Source organism: Cyanistes caeruleus, chromosome 1 (genome assembly GCF_971803275.1).
Source record: "Cyanistes caeruleus chromosome 1, bCyaCae1.hap1.1, whole genome shotgun sequence".
In the NCBI taxonomy this organism is placed as follows: domain Eukaryota; kingdom Metazoa; phylum Chordata; class Aves; order Passeriformes; family Paridae; genus Cyanistes; species Cyanistes caeruleus.
Genome location: NC_141701.1, coordinates 44,097,602 through 44,124,402, shown reverse-complemented (window position 1 = coordinate 44,124,402; position 26,801 = coordinate 44,097,602). Strand labels below are relative to the sequence as shown.

Here is a 26,801-nt window from a genome sequence, read left to right as displayed (position 1 = left end):
CACTTTGTGCCAGGATGGGTACAGGACCAAATATTTTCCTGTGAAATGTTCAGAAAGCTGACTGAAATGTGTCTACATGTATATATTTGTCTGAAAGTGGACTGCATCAAATATGGATGAGGTGGGTTTGAAATCAGCTGCAAGCTTGGGCTTTTGCAATCTTAGAGACCCATTTTAAAAACTGACTCAAGAACTGTGTTTTAAAAGTAACAAGACCAGTGCCACAGAAAAAGGGTGCTTTCAAAGATACTTGAATACATCACCTAATTCCTGAAAATGGGAAACACTAGGATGTGGACTCCTAGCTGGCTCCATAATATCAGTAGGCGACTGGTTGAATTTTCAGGTACAAAAAAAAAAAATAATTGAAAAATCTTTCCATGAAAATAAAAATTTTAATTAACTGCATTATACACCAATTACATTTTTAATTATGTATCTTTGTTTCCAAAATGATCCACTGTCCTTTACTGTTTGTAAGTTGCTAACACGGGTAAAAGAACAAAAGTAAAAACATCTAGCATCTAAAGGAGAGAAAAACACCAAGAGTACAAAATGAGTGTTGGGTTGATGCCAGTAATACTGTTTTATTAATTCACATATTCCAAGAGGGGTCAGCAGATTAGGATTTCCTCTTCAAGCTGCATCAAACTACTGTACATTTTTCAGTCATTTTTAGACTAAACTATTTTTTAAACATTGTAAATGTGCAAATTATTTTTTTGAGCATGTATTTGAAAATCCTATTTTAAATTTCATTGCAATTTTCCCATTGAGGGATTTTTCTTATTTATCTTTTCTCATGTGCACCCTTCATAAGGAGGTATGGCAAAGAAATATAAAGTGTACCAGCTGGTATTTTTTCTTTCACTTCTACTGGGGCTATTGTTTTATGAGGCATTTTATCATATTTTATAGATAAAATTATCTTCTGTTATAATAAAAAAAATTGACTCAGCAAGGGATATTTTGGTCTGTGAAAGAACATGCCTATTTTGCAGTTGCAAGAAATAACTTCTTCTATCCAGTGGTCAAAATAGAATTTCATCATTGCCAGGAGCAGTTTTGAGTGATATATACTGTCCGCTGTTTTTAGCTATCAGTCTGGTATAAAAGAATAAAAAATACAAAAATAATGTTTCAAATTCTGCAAGCAGAATCCAAACAAAACATCCAAATAGGAGAACTAAACAATCTAAAAGTAAAAATGTTTTTAAATTGACTTTTTTTAAATATATGATTAAGCAAAAGTTCTGAAATAAGATACTTGTGTTCATAAAAGAACATGTATATTTTATATGTACAACAATTAACTTCTTACTTAAACCAAAAGCAAATTTCAGATTGTTGAGAATTTCCCAGAAAAGGAAAAATGCAGATATGATCCATTTAACATTGCTTGTCCAGGTCTGCCTCACTGACTCACAGATGGGCCCGTTGAGCTTGGTTCCAAGAGCTGAGTGACAGAAGGGGACACACATGACTGGCTTTGGCAGCCCTGGCCAGTCGCAGGACAGCAAAGTACCCATGATAAGTGGCATGGAAACACAGCAAGCTTCAAAGCTGCTTACCCAGCAGGAGCATGGGACCTCACCCTGGCAGGGGCTGAGCAGCCCCAGAGGTGCTGAGTACACTTTTCCCAGCTCAAGTCCAGCCCCAGGAGATGCCAAGCACCATGGAGGGCTCAGCAGGCTCAGGAGCACACCAGTGGTATTGCACTTTTGGGGATGAAGTGTGCTTCATCCCCTCCCAGCTTCAGTCACAGAGCAGAAGGCCACTCTAACTTTTCCTTGTCCATTAAGGGGTGGTTCAGGTGTCCCAAAGAGACAAGGAGGCACTTAACAATGCTTGTGCTGCAGAACAGACAGCAAAGTGGGGAATCTTCTCTGATTTCTTTATCCCCCAAGCAACTGTGCTCCTGCCATCAGCAACGAGGCCAGAAGAGAGCCGTGCAGCACATCCTCTCTCTCCTCCACTACCTGTTGTTTTTGAGCAGCTCTCCAGTGTCTCTAACACTCTCCCTTTCCGCTGTGTCAGCTAGAGCACAGCCCATCGGAAGGGACAGGTATGGCATGAGGAGGCTTTGCAGCTGGTAAAGGGAGAAAATCTTTCTGTGCTTCGGATAGTCTTGCAGTCCCATGAATAAAGCACTATTTTTTCTCCAAAATTAATATGTTACTTCTTAAGTGACAGCACTATTCTGCTCTGAGTGCTTCATTTCTGCAAACAATGTGCATGGAACTCACTCCTTTGTGCCTGGAAGTAAACAAATGGACTTCTAATTTAAATTAATAATTTTTTAAGTCCGTACTCTTTATGGTAATATTCATTAAGTTCTTCTGCTATACTCGGTGCAAAGAGAAAACTGGAAGTTGCATTCAAAGCAATGATAAGTTACCATTTTAATGATTCCTTATGTTGTGAGTAATTTATAAATCACCCGGTATCTTCTCAGCGAAGCTTGCTTTCAGTGTTTAAAACGTACCTTTTTGTATCCAACAAAGGGTTTCAGTGCAATAAGAATTAAGGTGTGTCTCTTAGCTTTTACCTGCAAGCAATAATGATGTTGTCAAGCGTTTCAGGTGAGACCAGCCCAGGATTTTGGGGTGGGGAAAGACACTCTGTTATACAGCATCTTCAGTTCTTCCCTCAGAGGCAGGCAGAGACACCTTGAAGGGCTGAGTATAAGGACATATACGGAGTGTCTTTTTAAATAGTCACCAGAGCTGGGGGGGGAGGGGAACAGGAACAGGCTGGTAACCATAACTCAGTTGGACTTGTTTCTGAGAAGTCAGATGCCATGGATTGGCTCCCTCACCGAACGGCTGCTTTTCTGTTCCTTTTGTTGGTAAGTCGGATTTTAAAATGATAACTGTAAACTCTGTGACTACGCCAGCTTCATCTTCCTCAGCAGAACATTACATTCTACAACGTTAACTATTCCCCAAAAATATCTTGTGAAATTTACCATAAAAACCAAAGATCTGCTCATTTTAAACAGCACTTCTGAACATTCTATAGAATTCAATTACTTTTTCATTAAATACTGACAAATGTTTCTTTCTAGACTTTTGGCGATCTGTTGATGTTCAAGATGTGACTTTCTATGTTTACTGCATGATTTTTCAGGCAAATATTTTATGTGGCTGCTACTTAAAGGTCACAGTTATTAATAAAATGTTTATAATTACAAAAATTTTAATGGTTGAATATAATTTGGTTCTATGTCTTTACTTTTTTATCAGTTGAGGAAATACCGGCTCCTAAAAAATTCAAATCTCTTTTTTCTAAATTAGCAAGATCACTTCAGAGCTGACCAAATCCTACAGCTGTATTCAAGAGAGAAAAATGACAAAATTTAGAGATCTCAATTAAGTAAAAGTCAAGACTTGGCCTATTATTTCTCATTGCAAAGGATTCCTGTGTTGCTGTGCGCTAGTGTCTGAGCCGCCATGTGCTGAGCAAGTGAATGCATGATGAAAGTGTTGCTCTTTGGTTTTGTTTTTCTCACTGTAAAAGGCAAGTTGTGGCTACAGTCAAGTGGAATAGTTGTTCAATGTGTTCATCAAGGCATGGAAATTATCCAGAAGGGACTTAAAAAGGCTACAGGTGCCCTACTGCTCCTGCAATCTGATTTTTGTGTGGATTAATTTTACTCATCTGTGCTGACCTCTTGAAATTCGGTAGAGGTTTAAGGCCCAGAAGATTGAGAAGAGTAGGATTTCTACTATAGTTATGTCCTGTGGTTTTCATGCAATTTTACATTTTACACAGTGTATTACTATGCTTAAATGTTCGTTAACTTCTCATTACTGTCTTCTCTAGAAATGCTATAGTTTGAGAAAAAGTTTGTGTTATAGATTAAGAAATTCTAAAACCATTAGGAAAATACAATCCATTAATTTTATGTGACAGCTCTGCAATCAGTAAAGTAGAACTAATGAACACAGAGCAGCTGCCAAGCAAACAAGGGAAAAACTTGGCAAAAGCAAGTTATGGTTCGGATAAGTTTCTGCTTGTTCAAGGCAGCAGAGAGATGTCTGAGACAGGCCTGTTGCACATCACACTAACACTTCTGGATTTTCATGAAGCGCTAGTGACTATTCATTTTACTCAGTTACCTGGTGATGCACACTCCCAGTGTGTCGAAGTTCAAAAAGCTTGACTGTTTTATGTTTAAGATCTGCCCATTCAAAAGACATTTTGCTGCTTTACTCCTCTCAGCATGTGGAGCCATTTTCATTCTTTCAGTATATTGTTGTTAAAATTGTGAGTGATGGAGGGTAGGTGTTGGGTCAGTAAAAAAAAGAATGATTCTGAAAAATGCTGTTGTGTTTTGAGGACTAACAAATACTTGAACTTTTACTACCCAGAAGAAACCATTGTTCTTGTTATGTGTTCTTCTGCCCAGCAATGCTCATGATGGCCTCTACAGCTTAATAGCATCTTTCAATGCCTAATAGAAAGGTGGCAGACAAACTGTCAAGATCAAATAAATTATAAATTTATGTGTCCAGCTTTAGTGTATTCTGAGAAACAATTTTGGCTTTCAGCTTAACTAATCATTCATGAAAATCACCTGTCTGAATGGTGTGTCAGGTTAGTATATTGTTAATAAGTTGCATCAAATAAAATTACCACGGAGTTATACGTATTTTAGTACACTCCTGCACTTTCAAAAAAAAAGAGAAAACTTTCCAGCCCTGAAACAGATAATTTTCTCTATGGATTTCACCATTGGTGGGACTGATTCTGCAACCCCTGCTCATGTGACTTCAAAGCCATTATTCTCATGAGTAAGGGAGTTCTGTTTGTGATACTAGCACAGACACGTTTTATGGAAATAACCTGTTTGATCAGGTATGACTCTTCTCCTGCCAGCTATCATGTGACAGCCAATAATTTTAAATTCACCACATGTCTTATGCACTTTTGTCTGGATACATTTTCCCATGTGTTATCTAGGCTTATTTTCCACCCCCCGCCCCCTCCACTCCTGTTGTTAGGCTATGGTTACACATCCTACTCATAACTTGATTGCACATAAAAATAGTCAAAAGCTAAATCCTCTCCTTGTATATTCGTATGAAACATCTGCCAGGATTGAATCAGGAACCTGCAGGTTTCTCTGCCAGATAAATTTGTTGTAGAAAGAGAAACTAAAGCAATTCCACATCAAGGAATTATCACCTAAGATTAGGTACTTAAACCTGCAGTTTTACATTCCTAGGTAAAATGGCTGTTAAGCAAACATGCATTTGCAGACAGAACACTCTCAGTCATATCAGACTTCAGGTTTTATTGAGGAGATTTATTGAGGGCACTTAGCATGACTAATTTGAAAAACTCAAATTTTAATGATAATGGCATACATCCTATATTGAAATTACTTTTCTGTTCATTTTTCTAATGATTAAGCTCAGTTACTCTATGGAAATGTATTGTATCTCCATACAATACAAGATACAATAGCAGAACAGAAACAATCTCAGTGGAAACTTCCTCAAAGTGCTCAGTTCTTTGAATAAACTTATTTTAAAATAAATAAAACTTCAAAGTATATTATTCTGCCTGACATGAGCATTGTCATAATTCTTGGATTATTCCTGTCGTGATTGTTGAAACAGTAATGGATTCTCCATCCTGGCTGCAATTCAAAGTATTGCTAACATAGGAAACACCTGACCTCCTCTGAATTAGAAAACAAAATTCCAGAAAAACCTTTCCCTTTAAATTGGATGAAGTACATTCAAAAGTGATATATGAAAAGGTGAAGTGTAGAAAAAGAAAATCATGTTTCAATTAAAAAGTTATCAAATGGCATATTTTTAAAATATGAGGGTTTGCCTTATATTTGAATTCTGCTTCTCATTATTTCATATGCACCGATGTATCATTTTTTTTAAAGCGATGCAGAATGAATAAATGGGAAGGGTTCATTATTGCAACCCTTTTCTAGTCAGGGCTTTGGATGAGTAAGAAAGACGTAAAAGTCCCAAAACGCTGACAGTACCAGAGCTACCACAGCAGCCTGATGACTAACACAATACGTGTGAGTTCTCAGCACTCCTCCCATCCAGGCCAGCAACAATGCCACTGTTGACTTCAAAGAGAGAGAAGCAGATCCCATATGAATAATGCTGGGAAGATGTTAAAGGCGTGTTCAGTCATTTAGATTTGAGTAGGTGGAGGAGGGAGGATTCCATAATTACGTATGATATTGCTTGGTACTCAATTAATGATTAGTTAATTCTTGTTTGTAAATTGCTTTGAGGGTGCAAAGAATAATACACATCCTATGGGCCTAATTCTGTCCCCAGTTGCATCAGAATAAATCCAGAATAACTCCAATATGTCTCTAAGGTGTCATTTTGGACACAGGGTCCAGGTATCATTACAATAAAAGACAAGCTTTCAGACAGAACACCGTGCAAATGACAAAAACCATAAACTTGTTTCCTGCCTGCCTATCTCCCAACCTGAAACAGAAACAGCTTGTGCAACCAGCCTCGAGATTCTCTGCAGCTTGCTTTTTTTCACTCTCTAAAGACTAACAGGACAACAAATCTTGGCATCATTCTGACCAGCTTGGCTACCCCAAGGTCCTCAGGATGCATCCCGCACATTCCAGTGGCTCCTATTGTCTTAATTATTGTTTGTCCCTGTGTCTATGGAAAGTACTATACTTGAATAGTGGTTTAGAAGGGAATTTTTTTAACTACCTAGAAATTTGCTGGGGTTAGCTGCTAGGAGACAGAATTTATCTCCTGGAAATAGCACAAGAAATAAAAGGTTTGCAGCCCTGATAAATATTAGAAATAGATAACTGGGTTAGGGGAAGACTTCTAACTGCTGGTGACAGGGGAGAATCAGAAAGTATTAGATGGGGAGGTGGAGGAGCCTCCCTCCCTCTGGATCATGTAGGATAAATGTAACTTCAAAATTGTTCAGTTTTATCTGGTGAACTAGACATTTTTGTCTGATGCCTGTTGCCCTCCTTCCTATACCACAGCCATAACTGAGAGACATAACAAGCACAGCCACCAAGTTCATTGGATCAGCCTTTTCAAATAGTGACATGAACTGCATTAAGGAACCTTATTCAATTCAAGAATTCAAAACCTTCCATCACCAACAAGTAGCAAAATGGGGTTTTCCTTAGCTATCACAGGACAAGTGTGAAAATATAGGGCCTGAATTTACAATCCCCAACATCACCAATGGACAAATTTCTGATGTTCCCATTTCTGGTGCTCAAAAGCAAAAGATGAGACTCCAATGTAAAAGATGTATTTTTACTACTTTGCTACTTTACTTTTACTACTAAAACAGAACTCCCTGTAGGCTGGAATCCAGAGGATTATGAATACTCATGTCCTTAAGTAATAGAATTCTTTACAGGTATGATTCTTATTTCAGAAAAACTCAGAATAGTTTTTCAGAGTATGAGAGTGGTGTGGCTGGGTGTGAGGTCTTAGTCTCACTGTTAAGTAAAAGGATAGGCCACAGGATGCAGACAGCAGACAAGATTCACTAAAGTTGCACTGGGAGGTACATACCCATACTTTGCCGGGTCAAGACAATTGTTTGCATGCCAGAAGGGATTTCAGCCTAAGGGTGGAGAGGATTTCATTGTGCTCACCAAAGGAGGTGGGACAGACTGATAAGAGACGTTCAATTAGTGTTATTTCTGGTGGACCTCATCACTCAGGTTCTCTAGTGAGCGTACAGTCTGTCCTCCTTTTGACTTTTCCATGTCCCCCTGGCCTCCAAGGCGGGTTATAAAAGAGCAGGACTGAGCTCCCACTGGGGTGAGCAAACTTTGCTGTTCACATGGAGTCTGATATTGTCCCTTCTCTGAGATGAGGAAGGGAACAGCTGCACATGAATTTGAACCCTACTACTGAAGCTGAAGATTTAAACAGTCATGAACTCAACATAAGTTAAAAGATGTGTTGATGTATTTAGCACAACATGAATATATTCTAGTGATTTTCCTGTGGAGTACTTTTCTTAATCATTTATGTCAACAGCTTGCTCAAACAAACAAGGAAAAAAAAAAAATCCTTATTCTAGTAAACAGTCAAAAAAATTCAAGCTATATTCACATCAAATGGGCAGATCCACAATTTAAACTCCTCCATTGAGAAGCAGATTAAGGCATCCATTATAGGCCAAGGTCTCAAAGAATGTTTTGGGCAAAAACAGATAATTTGAGACATTGTTTTGTAAATGACAGATGGTGAACTTTTGCAGCATAAAGGCAAATGGGGAAAAGAGAGAGAGAGGAAAGAGGGTGAAGCTGCTGTTCATTAATGTGTTGCATGTAAGAAGTTGTCTTAACATGAAGTAAGTGGAAAAAATTCTGTGTCCGTGTTCCAGTCTTGCCAGTACAATGCAATAAATTTGAAGTGAGGAAAGTCCCATGATGCAATGTAGGATAAAAGATTGTCACAGATTTTATCCAAGTATAACTGACATAAAACTCCACAGATAAAACACATCAGACAAAAACAAAACAAAAAGCTATGGGAAATTATAGGGAAGTTAAATACTCACAACTGTAGCTGTTAACATTTGTTGAGAAAAGAGAAACACTGCCATAATTTTTGAGTCACCTGGATATTTTGTTTCTTCCAATGATGAATGAAACAAACATCCAGTCCTGCAAACCCCACATTCTTCACCCTATTGTCTGAAGAGAGCAGAAGCAGATCCTAAATTTGAAAGAGATGCTCTGTAGCAGGTACATTCACCAAGCGAACTCAATTTTCACACCTTATTTAGGAATAAAGTTAAACTGTGCCTTCTTCTTAATTGTGCTAATCAAGAAATTGAGGCTCCTCTCATTTAAATGTTAGTTTTAAAGTAATTACATACTGCATCTGATCCTGCTACCTTTGTTTACTTAAGATTAGTTGCATAGCTGGGTCTCAAATCAAAACCTACTCCACTCCAGGGAAATCTGCCTGAAAACTACAGGTGGGTTTTCATCTCACATTGAATCTCTTCAATCTCACTGGGAAGTTCCAAAAAAACATTTTCATTCTTTTTACACCATTAAGTACTTCAGGCTTATTTTTGACTTTGTAAATAAGAAAAAAAAAACATGAAAAAACCAAATTATTTAGGATAAATACTTTTCTAGTTTCCTAGAGAGTTTGGTAACAACTCTTGTAACTGCTTCTTTCTTCAGCTGCAGTGTTAAAAATCTGTGTGAAAGTTTTATTTTGAGGAAGATATAGCTTGGAAATTGCTCTGGCATAGCCATTCAAACACAAGGTTCTGTCTTGGGAGACAGAATAGATTTTGAAGTTTTTAACTGTCAAGGAATTCAGGTGCTGGATATAGAAAAAAAGTAATTTCACAAACTCATTTGTGGAAATCTTGCAGCTGGATATTTCAAGCCTATTGTAATAGGCTTGAAAAAAGTACTGCTCCAGGCCTGCAGTATAGCCATATCTTGCAGCTGGGTTTTGCTTGCAACATTTTGCCTTGCATTTTTACATGCCAATTTTTTTATTGTTCTTGCAGGTACTCTTGGATTTCAGCACAGGATTTCATGTAGAGGTAATATATATTTCTTTAGAAACTGGTTTTCTGATTAAATGAAATGCAACAAATGAAAAAATTACATGGAAAATACTCAGCTAAGACACTTCTTAGCTTGAAGATTGAAAACGTATTTAAATATTAAACAGCTGCAGGTAATAACCTGCTCACCCTCTCAAGAGAAATTCACCTAAATCTAAATTAATATCTCATACAAATGAGTAATTTTATAATAAACATATACAGTCATAGAATTTGGGACTCACAGACATTCAAAAAAGCAGATGGTCTACAAAAATCTCTTTTCTCCTTATTGTTGGAAATTATAATTGTCTGTATTTTTTTAAAATGGATTGAGGTCATATGATAATGGAACTTTCTGTCAAAGGTAAAAGAATGGGATGAAAATGGAATGGCAAGATGGAAAACATTTAGAAGACAAAAACGTGAATGGATCAAATTTGCTGCAGCTTGCAGAGAAGGAGAAGATAATTCCAAGAGGAATCCAATTGCCAGAGTAAGTAGAAAGAAAAACACAGATATTCCCTGGCAAGGAAGTTTTCCCAAAGACAGGCTGATAAAAGCAGAGAGAGTTAAAAATAGGTATGCTTAGAGTAGTCAAAGCAAGGAATGTAGAATAAAAAAAAAGATGATGCAACATTCCCAACTCTGCTGAGGCAGTCTCACAAAGTGAACCCATGTGGCTGCTGAGGAGTGACCAGAACATTGCCATGAGTCTACTTGCCAGGCAGTTCCAACCAGTGCTTATGTTCTAGATCATGACATTTTTCTTCTCTCTCTCTCTCATCCCAAGAAATCCCTGAGCAGAAGTTCAAAGATTTTACATGACCTGCAGGAAACAGAAAAAATAAATACCTTCCTGTTCTCTCACTATGACCATGCCTTTACCGAGGTCCAGCCACAGTGGACCATTGGAGGTTTCTCTCTCCACCTCCTTGCCAGATTTAAGAGGAAGCCTATCCAGTCCTTAAGAGGAGATGGATGATAGGTTAATGCTTTGTAGAAGAGCTTTCCATTGATTCTATCAACTGAACCTTGTAACAAGTGGTTGAGAAACTGAAGTTGTATAGAATTTTTTACAGGAACTAAGAATAGGAGAAAAAACCCTGTAGGTGTCCTTGGTAAACTGGCATAATTTATTATTATTTGTTACTGTAGATCCGATCTGACTGTGAAGAAGACAATCCAATCACATACAGCATCTCTGGAGTTGGAATTGATCGTGCGCCCTATGGAATATTCGTTGTTAACCCGAGAACAGGAGAGATTAATATAACATCTATAGTGGATAGGGAAGTAACACCAGTATTTGTTGTAAGTACTTCCCCTTTTCTTTACCTTTATCCCGGACGGATCCAGGGTGGGGCAGACAACAAGTTTTTTTATTTCAGATTGCTACTTTACTTGCTTAATTTCTGGATTTAAAACAAGTAAATCTCTTTGTTTAGATACGTTGCTTTGCTAAACACTCAGTGACGGGTGTAGATTTGGAGCCACCTCTTGAACTTCGAGTCAGAGTGCTGGATATAAATGATAACCCTCCTGTATTTGCACAAACTGTATTTACGGGATCTGTTGAAGAGAGCAGCATGGACAGTAAGTAACTACACTGTGCCTTTTACAGTACTGCTAGTGAAGCTCACAGAATACAGTTAATATAAACCTGGGGTGCTCTTTCTGCTTTTCTTAGGCAATCACATATATTGGTCAGGGCCACTGCAGAGGAAGGAGCAGCAGATGCTTCTCCAAGTGCTATTTGAGCCAGGGCCTGGGCTAATTGCTATAAATTAAACAGCAATGCTTCCTTCTCCCTTTCCTCCCACACACGAGTGCTGCATGTTCCAGTTTCTAACCATACCATCATGCAAATTCTTTCAGATGTGAAAATGTAAAATAAATAATTTCATTCTTTCTCATTAGAATAAAAAATATCATTGCACTTACTTCCTTTGAGGGTGTGTAAAACACATTTTCCCCATTTTTCTCTTTCAAATATTTGTACTTTTGGTCCGTGTATTTATAATTGCAGCAGAATATTACTAAATAATTCCATATTTAAACCATTAAAATGGTTCTTTTTACCAAAAGTGCAGCAATCAACATTAGACATGCAAATAGCACTGAGGCAATGGTGCCTAATATTAATTTTCTTTTTTCTAGAAATTCTCATTTAAAGCTGTGATTCTTATAATCTTTATAAGCTCAGTACTTATTGTATTTGCATATTCCCAATGGTGATTTAAAGAAGTTCTGTGAAAGTCTGCATTATTCCTTCTGACTTTGATTTTTAATTCATTTAAAGTCATCAGCATTGTCAGAATCAGTACTACAAAACTAAACTTTTGGTTGTCTTTGTAAATGTCAAGGAATAGATAGCCTTCTGTCATTTTCATACACCATTTTAGTATTGTGTGGGGGTTTTTCGGTTTGATTTTTTTTGTTTGTTTGTTTTGTGGGTTTTTTTAAATTATTATTTTTTTTTATTTTTAGACACACTGGTGATGAAAATCATTGCAACAGATGCAGATGAGCCCAACCACTTGAATTCTAAAATTGCCTTCAAAATAGAGAGTCAGGAACCTTCTGGTCCACCCATGTTCATTATGAATAAATATACAGGAGAACTCCATCTTGCAAATTATCTTGACAGAGAGGTAACATTTTTCCCTTCCAAAGCTAAATAACATGATGTTGTAGTGTATATGTGCTATGAGAGCAAGAAAAACATAGAAGAGAGAGAAAGGTTGTGGTTTTTACAAATATTAATGGAGAATTGCATGTTTTTGATGTGTCACAATAAAATGCCTAAGTCCAATTCCTGCATTAGGAAATAGTAGCAAGCATGAGTTATTTATAAGAAGCACAGATGGTCTTCTAACATACTCATTTCTGTTTTTGTGACAGCAACATAGTAGCTACACTCTGGTTGTGAAGGCATCAGACCGGGATGGGGCTGCAGATGGAATATCATCCCTTTGTAGCTGTAACGTGAAAGTTATCGATGTTAATGACAACTTTCCAACTCTTGCTCAAAGCTCTGTAAGTTTCCAACAATAAAAGCATCAACACTGATTTAAAATCCTGTTTAAAAGCCCTGTTGATAACAGAGCTCTTACTAACCCATAGAGAACTTTCACATTTACATGCTCCATGGGATTTATAGGGTTGTTCCCTTGAAGCATGCTCAAAATACAGTCGCTTGTGCAACAATTCTTAGAACATACACATAGATTATTTTTGTATTCAGATATGTCAATCCTGACACTGTCAGGACTGACTTCTTTGTATTCAGAGAAATTTTGTCATTCAGGTGTCCAGATTCCTGCAATATGGCCAGATTATATAGACTAACCCAATCCTTGGAAGATCATTTCTTACAGAAAGCACAAATCCTTTTCCTCTAAGATGCCTCTGATAACCTTGGAGGTGATTCAGCTTTTCAAATCTGTAATCATAATCAGAGTTTGCCCAGACCACATTTTTTTATTAAATTGGCATGGACTGTGCTCAGAACATCCTTCAAAAGAATCTCTGCAGACAGCTGTGTTTCCCACACACACACATATATATATATATATATGTGTGTATATCTATGTTTGCTAATAGGTATTTATCTGTCATTTCAGTTTTCAGCAAGCATTTCAGAAAATTCACTCAGTTCAGAACTGCTACGAATACAAGCTCTGGATGCTGATGAAGAGTTTACAGACAATTGGTTAGCAGAGTTTTTCTTTATATCCGGTAATGAAGATAACTGTTTTGAAATTGTTACAGATCGAGCTACAAATCAAGGAATCCTTAGAGTAATTAAGGTATGGATAAATATTGTGATTCAGCTCTTGACTTAAAATTTTAAGTAATTGTTAACACAATTAAACAGGCAGTAAAAACGCTGTCACTCAACCAATTAAAATAAAAAATACTTTTAAAATATTAAAGGATCTTTTATGTATGATCTAGTTCTCTGTGGTTTACCTTTTAGGAACTGGACTTTGAACATATCCGAAGTCACTCACTGATGATTGGCGTGAGGAATGTAGCTGCCTTCCACCACTCTGTTGCACATGAGTACCAAATATTTGGAACACCCCTCACAGTAGAAGTAAAAAATTTGATTGAGCCACCAAGATTTCATCCATCTTCAGTTGTGTTTTCCCTGGCAGAAGGGGCAAGAGTGAATTATGTTGTAGGAACATACACAGCCATGGATGAGGACACTAGAACTATTGCAACTAATGTTGTGTAAGCTCTGCTCTGATTTAAGTCCCCGGATGGAATAATTCTCTTGAGATTTCAATGGGATAAGGAATAGGTGTTTTAAAGGATGCTTTAAAAAACAGTGTTCATTGATAAGCAATAGCAAAATGGCAATAGAATAGTATAATATAGTATCAAATAATATTATATATTATATAGTATTTTATATTCTATATTATTATAGGATAGTATATATCCCATTTTTGTGATATAATGGCATTTCATTCCTGACTACTTTCCTTAGACTTATGCACAAGATGAACAAAATATCATTTTTCTAACAGGCTGTAACTTAAGTAGACTAGAATAGGGTTGTGGGTTGTTTTTTTTTTAACTCAGCCTAAGAATGTTTTTTCTTGAAACATTTTCTGCAAGGAGAGAATTTGGTAGCAGCTCAAGAAAAGCAGGCAAAATATCCCAATAATCATCAATATTATCCAATCAGAATAGAAGAGGTCCCTGCTAGCTCATTCTCTAGTAAAACAAAAAATTTACACTTATTTCTCTTGAAATTAACAATGATAACAGAGACCATAATTTGATTTTCAGTGTATGTAGTAATAAATACAACCTATTTACAAATATTTGAAAAAAAATTTTCTATAACACAGAAATGTGTCAGCATATACAACTGTAGAATGTTATAGGAAGAGCTGTGGATTTAACCATTGATATCAACAAGGGTTCTAGTAAAGGTTTACAGGATCCAGAAAAATTTTACTTTTAGACTATGATGCCACTTTCAAAATAAAATGGGCTTCTTTTCATTTGCTTTATTCCTAAATACTTTTCTAGTCTACATCTTTTGGAGTGGACATGGATTTTGCTTGAACTGGGTAAAATATAATAGGATCTAACAAAGCCTAAGAAAAATGCTCTAAAGTGCCAAATTTTACCTACAAGATAAATACGTAATACAAATATTTGTAACATAATGCTGAGTATTTTTACTTCACCAAACACAGATATAGCATAGGACGTGATCCAGCTGCCTGGTTCAGAATCAACCAAAACACTGGTGAAATCACACTGAACAAAGTTATTAACCGGGATTCAATCTACGTAGTCAATGGGCAGTACCAAGCAGAGGTTCTGGCTATCACCAGAGGTAAAAAAAGAGATTAAGTTTTCTGAAATAAACTCTTTCTATCACAGATTTTTCTCAGTGTTTTTTTCCTGTTCCTAGTTCTTCAACCCTAACTGCATTATTTAGATTATCAATACTCCCTCTTGACCACAAACATCTTCTTTTTACAGGGGTTCCTCGATATACTGCTACTGGCACTGTCGTGCTTTCAATAGATGGCATCAATGCCAACTGCCCAACTATTAACACTGAAATGAGGAAAGTATGTATGCATTCCCCATCAGTGATTATCTCAGCAAAGCATAGGGATGGTAATCTCTATGCTACCCCCTTTACATTCAGCATACATGGTGAACCTCAGACTACATGGATTATCAGACGAATAAATGGTAAGTTAACCTACATTTTATAACAGAACAAATCATAGTAATAAGCTGTTATCTAAGATAACTGGTTAGCATGTTACTTTATTAACAAACAAAACACTTATTAGAATCTATTCAAATCTCAGTTAAATATGAATCTAAGAAGTTTGAAATAACTTCTAATTTGAATGCATGCATGCATACATATACATATATTAGAATATTTAAATCAGAACTATTATATGTGTTATATTTTAAGGGAAACTGAAAATTTACTGATAAAATTAGAGCAGCAAGACTGTACTTTGAGTATAACTATGACAAGAGCCTTTACTGGTCTAAATATAATGAAGTAAATCAAAATGAGTAATTTGATATTTTTTTATTTTGGTGTTACCTAAAATATCCTAAACATGTAAAAAATCTCAAATTTGTTTATTAGAGTATAAAGTTACCAGTTAATTTTTTTCACTCTTTTTTTACTTTTATGAGAAGCATATGAAAATGACAAATTAAGATTACAACTTTTTTAATTTATTGTACCAGTTATACATACTTGTATTTTAAAGAAAATTTAGTCAGTGCCCAGTGAAGCTTTGCCAGTTCGACATGACAAAATGATTAATTAATCAAATCCCATGTATTACTAAATGACAGAATTTGCATAACTTACTGTATACATAGAAGACTACATTAAATGGCAAGTATCACAATTGCAAGTAATCTTGAGTCTCCTACCTGTCCTAAATAGCTGCAAATATGCATTTTTAAATATTTTAAACCTACTGGAAAACTTTCTAAAAAACATATATGAGTTCCTTGAGAGAGGAAAAAGAAATGCATAAAACTTGCAACTTTTATCTTTACCATTGTGCAAATAAAATTCAGGAAAAGCAGCAGTGGGAATAAAAAATTTAATTTTCCCCTTTTGTATTTCTCAAGTTTAGAAGTGATAACTAGACTGACTCGGCTCAGTTTTTGCAAGAAAAAAAACAAGCATAGATGAGTATTATATGTTTCAGTTTTGAGTAAGTACTGTAGATGCATAAGTAATTGAAGTGCTTAAAAAGGGAACACTTTGTTTCATTCTGTTCTATGAACATAATATACAAGTAGTATAGATTTGTAGAACACTTACAGTCAATAGCTTCTTCCAAATACTTTTCTCTCTTTTTTTTTCTTTCCTCCCTCCAAGATTCATCTGCGGAACTAGTGGGCCAGAACATAGACTTTTACCTTTATAGGATCTATGTGGTTGTAAGAGATAGCCAAGGCCGGCGCTGTGCTAGACCACACATAATTCCTGTGCAAGCTTGCCAGTGTGACAGTCGGAATTACTGCACCAGTGGGGCCACAAGAATAATCATCATCGGTGGTGGTGGTGGCTCTGGTGGTGGCACTACTGGCGGTGATGGTGGTGGTACAGGTGGAGGAGACCGGGAAGACGGAGGACAACAAGGTGGTAATGATTATGGTGAGGTTAGACCTGGAGGAGATTTTGAGGACCACACAGAGTGGCAGGGTTATACTGATGGCTACGATGGAGGTGAGGATGGATACACTGCCTCCACTGATGACAGTTACACTGGAAATGAAAATTACGGCAGACAACTGGATTCAAACACAACCCTTAGTGGTGCTGCCATTGGCCTGATGTTTCTCGGTGGATTAATATTTGTTTGTAAGTATAAAAATAAGAAAATAATTCTATTATTTTTCTAAATAATATAAATAGTGCATTTTTTAATTCTTCTAAAATACCTTTTCAGTTGGTTGTTAATCCATTGGTTTCTATTGGCCATTTGACAGAGAAAAAAATTGTCTTTTAAACAAAAAGAATTTCCATAAATTTTATGTTATACATACATACATTTTTCATTTAAAATTAAGCATTTCCTTTCTAAGACTTGTTATCCAATTCTTAGACAAAGCTGTCCTGTCACTTACATTTTGCAATTTGTACTTCCATTACATTACTAAAAGAAATGAGCAAGTATTAGCCCCAAGCTGGGTATCAAAGGATCTAAACATCTAAGAAAATTCTTTTGAATTCAAAGCCAGATTTCAGTAGTAGAACAATAAATCACAGATTTTGAAACTTTTGGCTACTCCTTCCAAACATTACATCTAATAAAAATAAAAAAAAAAAAGAAAAAAGTACCATTTATGATAACAGGATCAAAACAGAACATTAATTCATTTGTCCTAGCATTCAAGAAGAATTATGAGCTTCATGGACTCAAGTTAGAATTTATGCAAGCAATTATTTCTCAGACTACCACAATCATAGGTCATCAACCTTCTTTCATGGCCTGGCCATCAAGTAATCAACATCTAAAATTTCCCATTGCAGAAATACTGGCTACAAAACCTGAGGCAATTGATTTTCTTTTTCCCTGATTTTTTGAGACGAGGGGTTTGGTTCAAGTTTTGATCTTTGTTTAGTAGACATCAACAAACACAAAATTTTGAAGCCTCAAAAGGCTGTTCAATTTGTAGTCCCCAGATGGTTCATCTTACAGGAGAGACTGTCTTTCTGCCTTTGGAAATCTCCCCTCATAGTCTGGAGTAAATATGCCCTTAGACATGCTGTATGAGGCAGCACTTTGTATATAGTATAGTCCTTTCCCCTTTTCATTTCACTTTGATGTTCAAGTAATAAGAGGGCTGGAGTGACTCTCCTACGAAGACAGGCTGAAAGAGTTGTGACTGTTCAGCCTGGAGAAGGCTCCAAAGGAAACTTTAGGGCAGAAGAGAGGACTTTAGGGCTGAAGAGGACTTAGAAGAGAGCTCGAGTGGGACTTTTTACAAGGGCATGTAGTGACACAAGAAGAAGCAATGGATTTAAATTGAAAGAGAGTAGGTTTAGGAAGAAATTCTTTGCTATGAGAGTCATGAGACAGAGACATATGCTACCCAGTGAAGCTGTGGATGTCCAATCCCTGGAAGTGTTCAAGTCTGGTTTGGATGGGTCTTTGAGCAGCCTGATAAGTGGAAAATGTCCCATGGCAGAGGGGTCAAAACTAAATGGTATTTAAGATCTCTTCCAACCCAAGTCATTCTATGATTCTATGAATTAATATTGCATTGCCTTTCTAAAATAAGCAGTGTTTTTGATGTTGGTCATTACAAGCATTCTGCAATTTCCAGCAGTGAGTTCTTTAAACAACTAAGCATAATACAGCTGTTTGGGAAACCTGACTCACTCTGCGTAAACATTTGGTGAAACTAGGGCTTGGAGTTTTCCCCTACTGCATTTCCAAATCAAGCATTATGTATATGTGAAAATTGCAACTGGAGCCTTAGCCAAAGATCACTGTAGTCAGGTGGATTCTCCACCAATTCTCATATGTCTATTATTACTGATGTGTATTTATTTTCAATTACAAAACTTGAAGAGAAAAATGTATGCTTATATATCAGGAAAGAATAACACTGAATGCTATACATAGCAACACTGGTTCGGTTTGTTTTATTTTCATATGTATGCAACTTATATTGGTTCAGCTGAGATAGATCAAAGTCTCTTCCCAGGTGTATAAGCATAAATTTGGAGTAACAGCCCCACCCCTCTGTTGCTCTGCTATAACTAGAGGTACAAATTATTCTGAATTTCCAAATACAGGCATAAGCATAAGCAGCTCCATAAGCAGCTAATGATTCTGAAAGTCAGACTTATAGGCTGCTTGGTTAGAAATATTTTAAAGGCATATTTACAAAAGTTCATTAGCACCTGCCCTCTGGGGAGAGCAGCTATTCCTGTGAGGAAGAGATATCCTAAATCCTTGTTCCTTATTCCTTTCCTGTTAAGTGATTCCAATTTTGATGTCAATGAGCGACTGTTGTGGCTGTGGACCTGGCGCTGCAGGTGGAGTTGGAACTGGATTTGAACCTGTACCTGAATGCACAGAAGGGGCAATTCATCCATGGGGAATAGAAGGTGCACAGCCTGAAGACAGGGTCAGTACATCCCATGTTTCTAAAACCAGGAGTAATTCATCCTTAGAGTGAACCCTGCATTTGACTATAAATAGTGATAGTAACACTGTGTCATCTAAAACCAGACAGGCATTGTCAATAATTGCCAGGCAGAAATGAAAGATGATTCTTAATTAGCATTCACTGATGGGGTTTATGTGTTTTAAGCAGTGGTCAGTTTGGCACAAGAGTTTGGTGCCACTGTTCTTTCAAATAAGCATAATAACTAGCATGCTTCTTCAGTGCAAGTTTAGGAGAAGGGAACACAAACCATCTTCACTGATCATTGTTTGTGTTGATAAGGAAAAAAACTTGTCTCTTTTTTTTTTGTTTGTTTGTTAATGGAGATGGTGATAATAACTATCATTAACAGCTTAGAATGCTAATTCCTTAACATAATTCACAAAGTCTTGGTCTTCATATGGGAATTTCAAGGTAATCATTCAAGGAGTCAAAATGTTGTTTTCCAGGATGTCTCACACATTCTTGCCCCAACAACCGCTGCAGGAGGTGATTTTGGTGAACCTTCTGGTAAGCAAATCCTTAAATCTTCTATGCTATGCTGTCATAAAGCTGTCTTCCAGAACTTCATGCCTTCAGATTCATGGAGTCCTTTGGTTTCCCAGCTATATAACTCAGCCCTTTCAATCTCACATCTTCAGATATTAAAACTCATGCCGGTAGGACCTTCAGTATGAATAAAAAGTCTGAGCTTTTGAGTTTGAGCTTTTGAGCAGATTAATTTCTGCAAACTACACTTATTTTGAAATATCTGCCAGGGCTTTCAAATCCCAGGCAATTTTTCTTAATCAGCACAGCTACTGAATGGAGAGCCTTTTCAAAACACCAGTTTTAGCAGAAATCAATCTTTAGCCAGAATAATATTTGCTTTCATAACTTGGGTAAAATCTTTAGTTCTTCCCAGTTTCCTGCTTCCCACAAGGGAGCATGTCAAGTAGCTAATTAATTACTGACAATTTGTGTGTTAACCTAGACAAGCTGATACATAACACAATAAATGTATTCTTCTGAGATAAGGTTCCTCCAGGAATCCACTAATCATAGAGAATAAACTCAGCTGCGCAGTGCCACTTTCTCCTTTTCCCCCATTCCTTACTTCAGAAGAGGAAGGAAAGGTGCTGGCACAGATCTATTTGTACTAGCTTCTGATAGGAAGAAATGTTACTCTGCAAGACAACTTCTCTGCTATTTATTATAAAAGAATGTTATCAGATTTCTCATTTCATCAAAAATGAAAAAAATAGATAATTTAGCCTGTTTACCAATCAAACCATAGTCAAGACTACTGCATGCAATTCTTGTATTATGTGCTGATCATTAGTAAAATTATTTCTTTGTTATCATGTAATAAAAAATACAGCTAAGATAAAATCCTTTAAGTATTATTTTATAACTTATTTTAAAGACCATTTCCATTCTGGATTATAAACTGGTGGTTATTATGATCCATTGTTGTTCTCCCCTGAAAAATCTCACTATTAGAAAACATAGAAGTAGTTACAAAACTTTCTTTTCTAAATGTGCAAGGGAAAAAATTTCAATGCCAATATGATCACAAATATGCATTTATGTATTTGTGTAGATAAACATCTGATTTTCTAACACAAAGCCCATGACAGTGTATATATACACTAGACAGAATAATCTTTCCAGCCAGTAACAGAATATATCACTGATTTTCTAAAACACATGTGTACATGCTGCCTAGCCTCAGGAATAAAATCAAGTGCTCAAGTGTCATTAATATGTATTTAATTATTACTGCAGTTTCAATGTTTGGTACCTGTGCATGTACCTGTGACTGAAATTGCTCTAAAATACCTCTAGAAAATCCATAGTGTCATTGTAGCATTTGTAAAAAAAACAATTTGTGTGTAAGGTTTTGCAGAGCACAGGAAGGATATCTTTTTCTGTTTTCAGATATATATAATAACACGTATGGAGGAGGAGGAGTGGTAGCTTCTGGTGTTGAAGAAACTACAGGTGTTGGCTATGGCACTGGTACTGGCTACGGAACAGCTGGAGGAATTTCTGGAACAGGGGAAGCAAAAGGGTCAATTGGAGGAACAATAAAAGAGTATCGAGAAGGAGGAGTGAACATGGCCTTCCTAGACAACTATTTCTCTGAGGTAATTGCTAATAAACTAGGTAATAAACTAATTGAATAGTTGCTATTCTTTGAGTTAGATCTGTCAGCATGCTTCCTGTTAGAGTCTCCTTCCCAGGTTACACGGTGGAAATCCAAATTAATTCTACTCAAATTGAAACTTCTATGATGTAAGACTGCTGTGAGAGCAAAGCTGATTACACTGGTAGCATTACTGTCTTTGAGCTGCTGCCATAGTAGATGGATTGTTCAACATCCTTTTTGTAAAATTGGTGGAAACTGCACGTAGGGGTAGGAAGCAATTAAATGATTTAAATTTCCTAAGTACCCACTAAATTTATGTATTTTCCACCTTTCTCAGTGTATAAATTTATAATATCTTTTTGGAGTTGTTCACTCCTACTTCCTGTACAGCTTGTTTCATGAACTAATTTTAATCCTTATGAACTTTAAACATCAGTTTTTGCTTATTTTTATTGCCATTTCTGCTCCCTAAAAGACTTGTCAACTTCCAGTGACACTGATAATGCAGTTTTTCAATTGACAACACCCTAATGAGCCTTTACATATGGGATTAAAAATGGTATGGAATTTACATGATTAATGGTTTCATGGGCTATATTTTTATTCATATGCATGAACTGTGAGGCATAAATGTTATAACTGCATGTCACCAAAATATCAATTAAGATATAAGGATTGCTATACTACAAATACAAGGTTCAGCAGAGGAGAGAACAGAGTAGTCCTGACATCCTGAGCATGTATTTCTCCCAGACTGCAATCTTCTTGCCTATTTTTGTTAGGAAGTGGCCTGGACCACTACGTATTAATAGTCTGCCAGCCATAGGCTCCACATACTATTCCTGCTATCTTCCTGGACCACCTGAATCCTCAAACTCGCTGACTCTCCCTCCCAGGCCTCCCATTCCATTCTTTTTCTGCTTCCTCCAACCTCACTCTGCACTCACTTTAAATTCTCCTCTTCCCTGCCTGATCTCCCTGCAATGACCATACCAGGATCCCCAGTCGGCAATTTCCTTCTTGCTCAAAATGGACTTCCCTCTGGACTCACCAAACCTCCCCCATTGTGGACAATCTTCCATCCCATCTCCTCTTTCCTGGTCTCTTAATTTCTCCCCTTGCCACCCTACTTCACTCCTCTTCCCACCAGTTTGTTTAGACACCGCTGCCCAAAGAAGGCATCAGTTTGCTTGTCCCTTTTGCCCCATAGACAGAGCCATTGGTGACAGACTGAATTCAAAATGCTATGTGTTGGCAGAAACAATAAAACACAGTAATATTTAAATAAGCTTATTTCAAGGTTAAAAAACGTTGAAGGTATAGACTGTTCTGTTGATGTCCTGTTTTTCAGGTTAGCTGGGCCTTACTGTGGTTAGGGAAGCCTTACTGTGGTTTGGAAGCTCATGGTTAAAAACCTGACAAAATTCACTCTGTTCTTCTGTTCTATTTTTTTCTTTTTCATTTTTTTGTTTTTACAAACTCCAGAAAGCATTTGTGTATGCAGATGAAGATGAAGGTCGGCCAGCAAATGACTGCCTATTAATTTATGATCATGAAGGAGTAGGTACTCCTGTTGGCTCTGTGGGTTGCTGCAGCTTTATTGGAGAAGATACAGATGAAACGTATTTGGATACATTAGGACCAAAATTTAAGACCCTAGCAGAGATCTGTCTAGGCAAAGAGATTGAACCTTTCCCTGATGTCAACCCACCCTGGCCAGGCATCAACATTCCCTTCCCCAGCCCTGAAAGTGATCTAAACCTGCCGCCACCTGGCACCACCATCGTTGTCAATGGAAGCGCACCTATGCCTCCTCCAGTTGGCACTACGACGGTTGTTACTGAAAACACCTACACGTCTGGGACAACCATACAGCACCCGAGGCCAATGCCGGATCCCTTGCTCCACGGCAACATGACGGTGACCGAGACCTACACCTCTGGCTCCCCCTCTCTTTGCGTTGACCCTCTGCGTGCATCCAACGTTGTCGTGACAGAGAGGGTTGTCGGGCCTGCCTCTGCCTCTGATTTGCGTGGCATGCTCGATATCCCCGATCTCACAGAGGGCTCCAACGTTATCGTCACGGAAAGAGTAATCGCGCCTAACTCCCGACTCCCGGCATCTCTGAGCATTCCTGATTTGGTAGATGGGTCAAATGTGGTAGTGACAGAAAGGGTGTTCAGGCCTGCCTCCGGCATGCCGGGCAGCCTAATAAATATTCCCTCAGAGTTATCCAATGCCCACAACATGGTGGTCACAGAGAGAGTAGTGTCAGGGTCTGGGATGAGCAGCCTGGGAGGAACAAGCCTGGGAGGAGCAAATCTGGGGGGCCTGAGCAGCACGAGTCAGATGCTCAGTGCTGACTGTCATCTTGGCCAGGGAATGGGCACAGCATCTCCAGGCACCTCCCGGAGACGAGTGACAAAGTACAGCAGCATGCAATACTCCAGTCAGTAAGGCCTCTGCTGGCACCCCTTCCTGCTGAAATCACCATTTACACCGACACTCATTAGCTGCCACCCATCGAGAATATTGTTATTATTTATAACTAAGAAATAGCGCTAGAATTTCAGGGATTCCTGCTTGTGTGAGGATCTCTGATGGGTGCCCCATTTTGAGGTCAAATGTAGGAATTTGTCAGTGAAGGGAAAATAGAAGTTAGCTTTAAATTTACTTCTTTCTCTCCACCTAGCACTGCAAGTGTATAAAGAGACTAGTATTTTTGGAGAGATATCTAATGACTGAGGAGTGCAGTGAGAGGGCATCCTTGCATGCACACAGTACCAACATGAATTGATGTCTTTCAAAAGCATGTTAAAATACTGTGCAGCTGAGTGATCTCTCACAATAAGCAGATTTGTGTTAATAGGCCCTCACTGACAAGAGAGGAAAAGAATGTATTTAATAATTAGTCAACTCTAGACTAAATAAGCACTTTCAAAAGCATCATTTTACTTTGCATGTAATTCAAGAAGCGCTACAAAACGGCACTTTCAACCATTTCTCCCACCACCAACCATAGTTATAAATAATAATTATATGAACATAGTACACTTCCATTGCTATCTGAAGTTCTCAGTAAACAAACACCCTGACACAGCCTGCCATGCTGTTCCTGTCATGGTGAGGAGCGATCCATCGCAGCTGGTGCTGCCGCGTTGACAGTCACCCAGGAAGATGTTGGCTTCATCCTTTCTCCATTGCCATTACAGCTTTGCTTAAATCTAAAAGGACTTCAGTGACAACAGGAACTCTTAGTCAGATTTTTTTGCCAAACTATGACTACCATTTAAATCACCAGTGTCAGGTTATATTAGAAGGGCTATAATATATTATGCCAATTCTTGTCTCAAATACTGATAAGACAAGAAAATCTTGGAAGCCTTGGGATGTGAGGAGACAATAACAAGTATTGTATTACTGACACTGGTAGCTGAAGTCTTCCTGAAAAGAAAAAAACACTTGGAAGCAATATAAATTTGCTAATAAGCAATGTGTAGAATTTTTATTTCATGTGTCAATGTATTTTGCATTGATATTTTGAAAGTTTATTTGAATGTATTAATTGAAAAAGTCTTTATGAGTCTATAAACTTAATTAAATCTGGCTTTTATTTTCCCACAAAAACAGCTCTACTGGACTCTGTTATTCTAATAATACCTTAACATGTCTTCGAATGCGATCTGAAGGAAAAAAATACTGAAATATATCTTCTATCTCATTTTACTTCTGTATCATATGTATAGTAACCATAGCATACCCAATATTGCTTCAGTGTAAATAAAATAGAGTTATAGGGAGGACTAGCTTTTTTTGCTAGACCACCAAATCAGTAGTTTCCCCACAAATTTTGCTTCTTTGGCTTTGACAGATAGGTTGTTGAAAAGTTTAAGAGTTGTCTGTGAACCTCCCACTCTATAAAATGTAAAAGAAACTCAGTTGTGTATCCAAACTTACATAAGTGGGGATGGATGACCGGTTTCTGAGCCTGATGCCAAGAAAGGCTTTTTAAAAGATGTTTTTGTAAATGCAGCTAGATCTGCTGTGAACAACAGCCTGCAGTGCCCCGAGTCAGTGCCACTGTCAGCATGAGTAATCCCCAGGAATCATGACCAAATCCAAGCCTACCTCCAGGAAAGGTCCCTTCCATACCTTCAGTTTTTTTTCTATGGTAACTGAGCATGCCAGATGCTCTCCCAAAAAAATCTGATGTACTGCTGGTTTTGCTTCTATCTGTAGGCTTGATCATCATCTTAAGTATCAGTAAAATTGCATTGACTTCAAAGGGATTAGTCTTTCCTATAAATTCTGTACCACCTGTAATTATGGTTCCTGGAACCATTCTTTAAAGAAGGAAAATAAGTACTAATATATGAAGCTATAACCTTTTTCATATGGAGAATTTGTGCAGAAATTCACTAAAATGCTGACAAACTCCCGTTCATTTTTAATGTAAACCACCTGTTTACATTAAAAAAATATTTTAAACATATATTACTATCTGATGTATAAAAAGCCTATGCAATACACCCAAACCCCACTAGACAATATTTTAATGTAAAAAATAAAATAAGCCTAGTGTAAATATTTCCATAATCATCTTAGGCAAATCAGAAATATTTTTCTGAATTGTGTTCAAAGTAATGAAAATAGTCTTCCACAGCACATGCCAAATTCCTTGAAAAGGAATGCTGTGTGAAGTATGAGTGTCTAAACTATGGTCTCTTGCATGTCTAGAAATAGGGGAAGAATGAATAGAAAAAAATAGAGAAATAGAAAACTAATAGAGAAATAGAGAAAAAAATGTTGTTTCAAAGGACAGATTTTGGTTATGTGGTGGTTGTCTACTTCTAGTACTATCTTTTACCAACTTTTATTATTAATTATTATAATACAAGTATTATGATACAGTATTATAATACAAATTGTAATACAATTTCTTGAAATAATTTTAGCATCTTTTAATATTGGTTTCTCACAACAAACAGCAATTTCATTATCTAGTGCACTTCTGAATGTTAACTCCTATTGCTGTGTAATTTTTACAAACTTCCTAAAAATTGTTTTCTCAGTGAATTGAGGATTCTTTCAGCGGTTACTACAAATTGTGGAAGAAAAAAATACATGTGAAAATGTAAACAAATACTTGGTTCATTAAAAATTCTGTTCAAATTCTTTTTCTAGCTTCATTGTTTAAAATATAGCATATAGTTTACTTCAGGATAGCAGACATTAGTTTGTTTCTTTTCTTCCAGTTGTAATTTAAAAGTCTGTTTGCTGTCTTACCTTTAATTGTATTGTTTAACAATGAAGAAGGAATGGTTTTCAGGGAAGAAAAACAGTAGTGATATCAGTTCTACTCTAAGCCATTCAAGAAAATTGCTCTTAC

The 26,801-nt window shown here is 37.0% G+C and overlaps 1 protein-coding gene across 1 annotated transcript; it reads left to right on the top strand.

Moving 5' to 3' along the window:
- The first annotated feature begins 2,699 nt into the window (after window positions 1–2,699).
- Window positions 2,700–26,587, top strand: LOC111924906 (desmoglein-4-like). The gene is made up of 16 exons (XM_023921205.2): window positions 2,700–2,848; window positions 9,535–9,570; window positions 9,941–10,069; window positions 10,732–10,887; window positions 11,022–11,169; window positions 12,064–12,227; window positions 12,478–12,612; window positions 13,200–13,385; window positions 13,556–13,815; window positions 14,796–14,938; window positions 15,088–15,306; window positions 16,478–16,963; window positions 19,094–19,242; window positions 19,731–19,791; window positions 21,202–21,410; window positions 22,898–26,587. Exons 1-16 carry the CDS (start codon window positions 2,801–2,803, stop codon window positions 23,867–23,869), a joined length of 3,501 nt encoding a protein of 1,166 aa, XP_023776973.2. The 5' UTR covers window positions 2,700–2,800; the 3' UTR covers window positions 23,870–26,587.
- Window positions 26,588–26,801: the final 214 nt, after the last annotated feature.

Coding starts and splice junctions, on each gene's coding strand:
- LOC111924906 (XM_023921205.2), top strand. CDS start 2,801: ATGGATTGGCTCCCTCACCGAACGGCTGCTTTTCTGTTCCTTTTGTTG. Junction 10,888..11,021: donor AAGTAACACCAGTATTTGTT/GTAAGTACTTCC, acceptor CTCTTTGTTTAG/ATACGTTGCTTTGCTAAACA. Junction 14,939..15,087: donor GGTTCTGGCTATCACCAGAG/GTAAAAAAAGAG, acceptor TTCTTTTTACAG/GGGTTCCTCGATATACTGCT.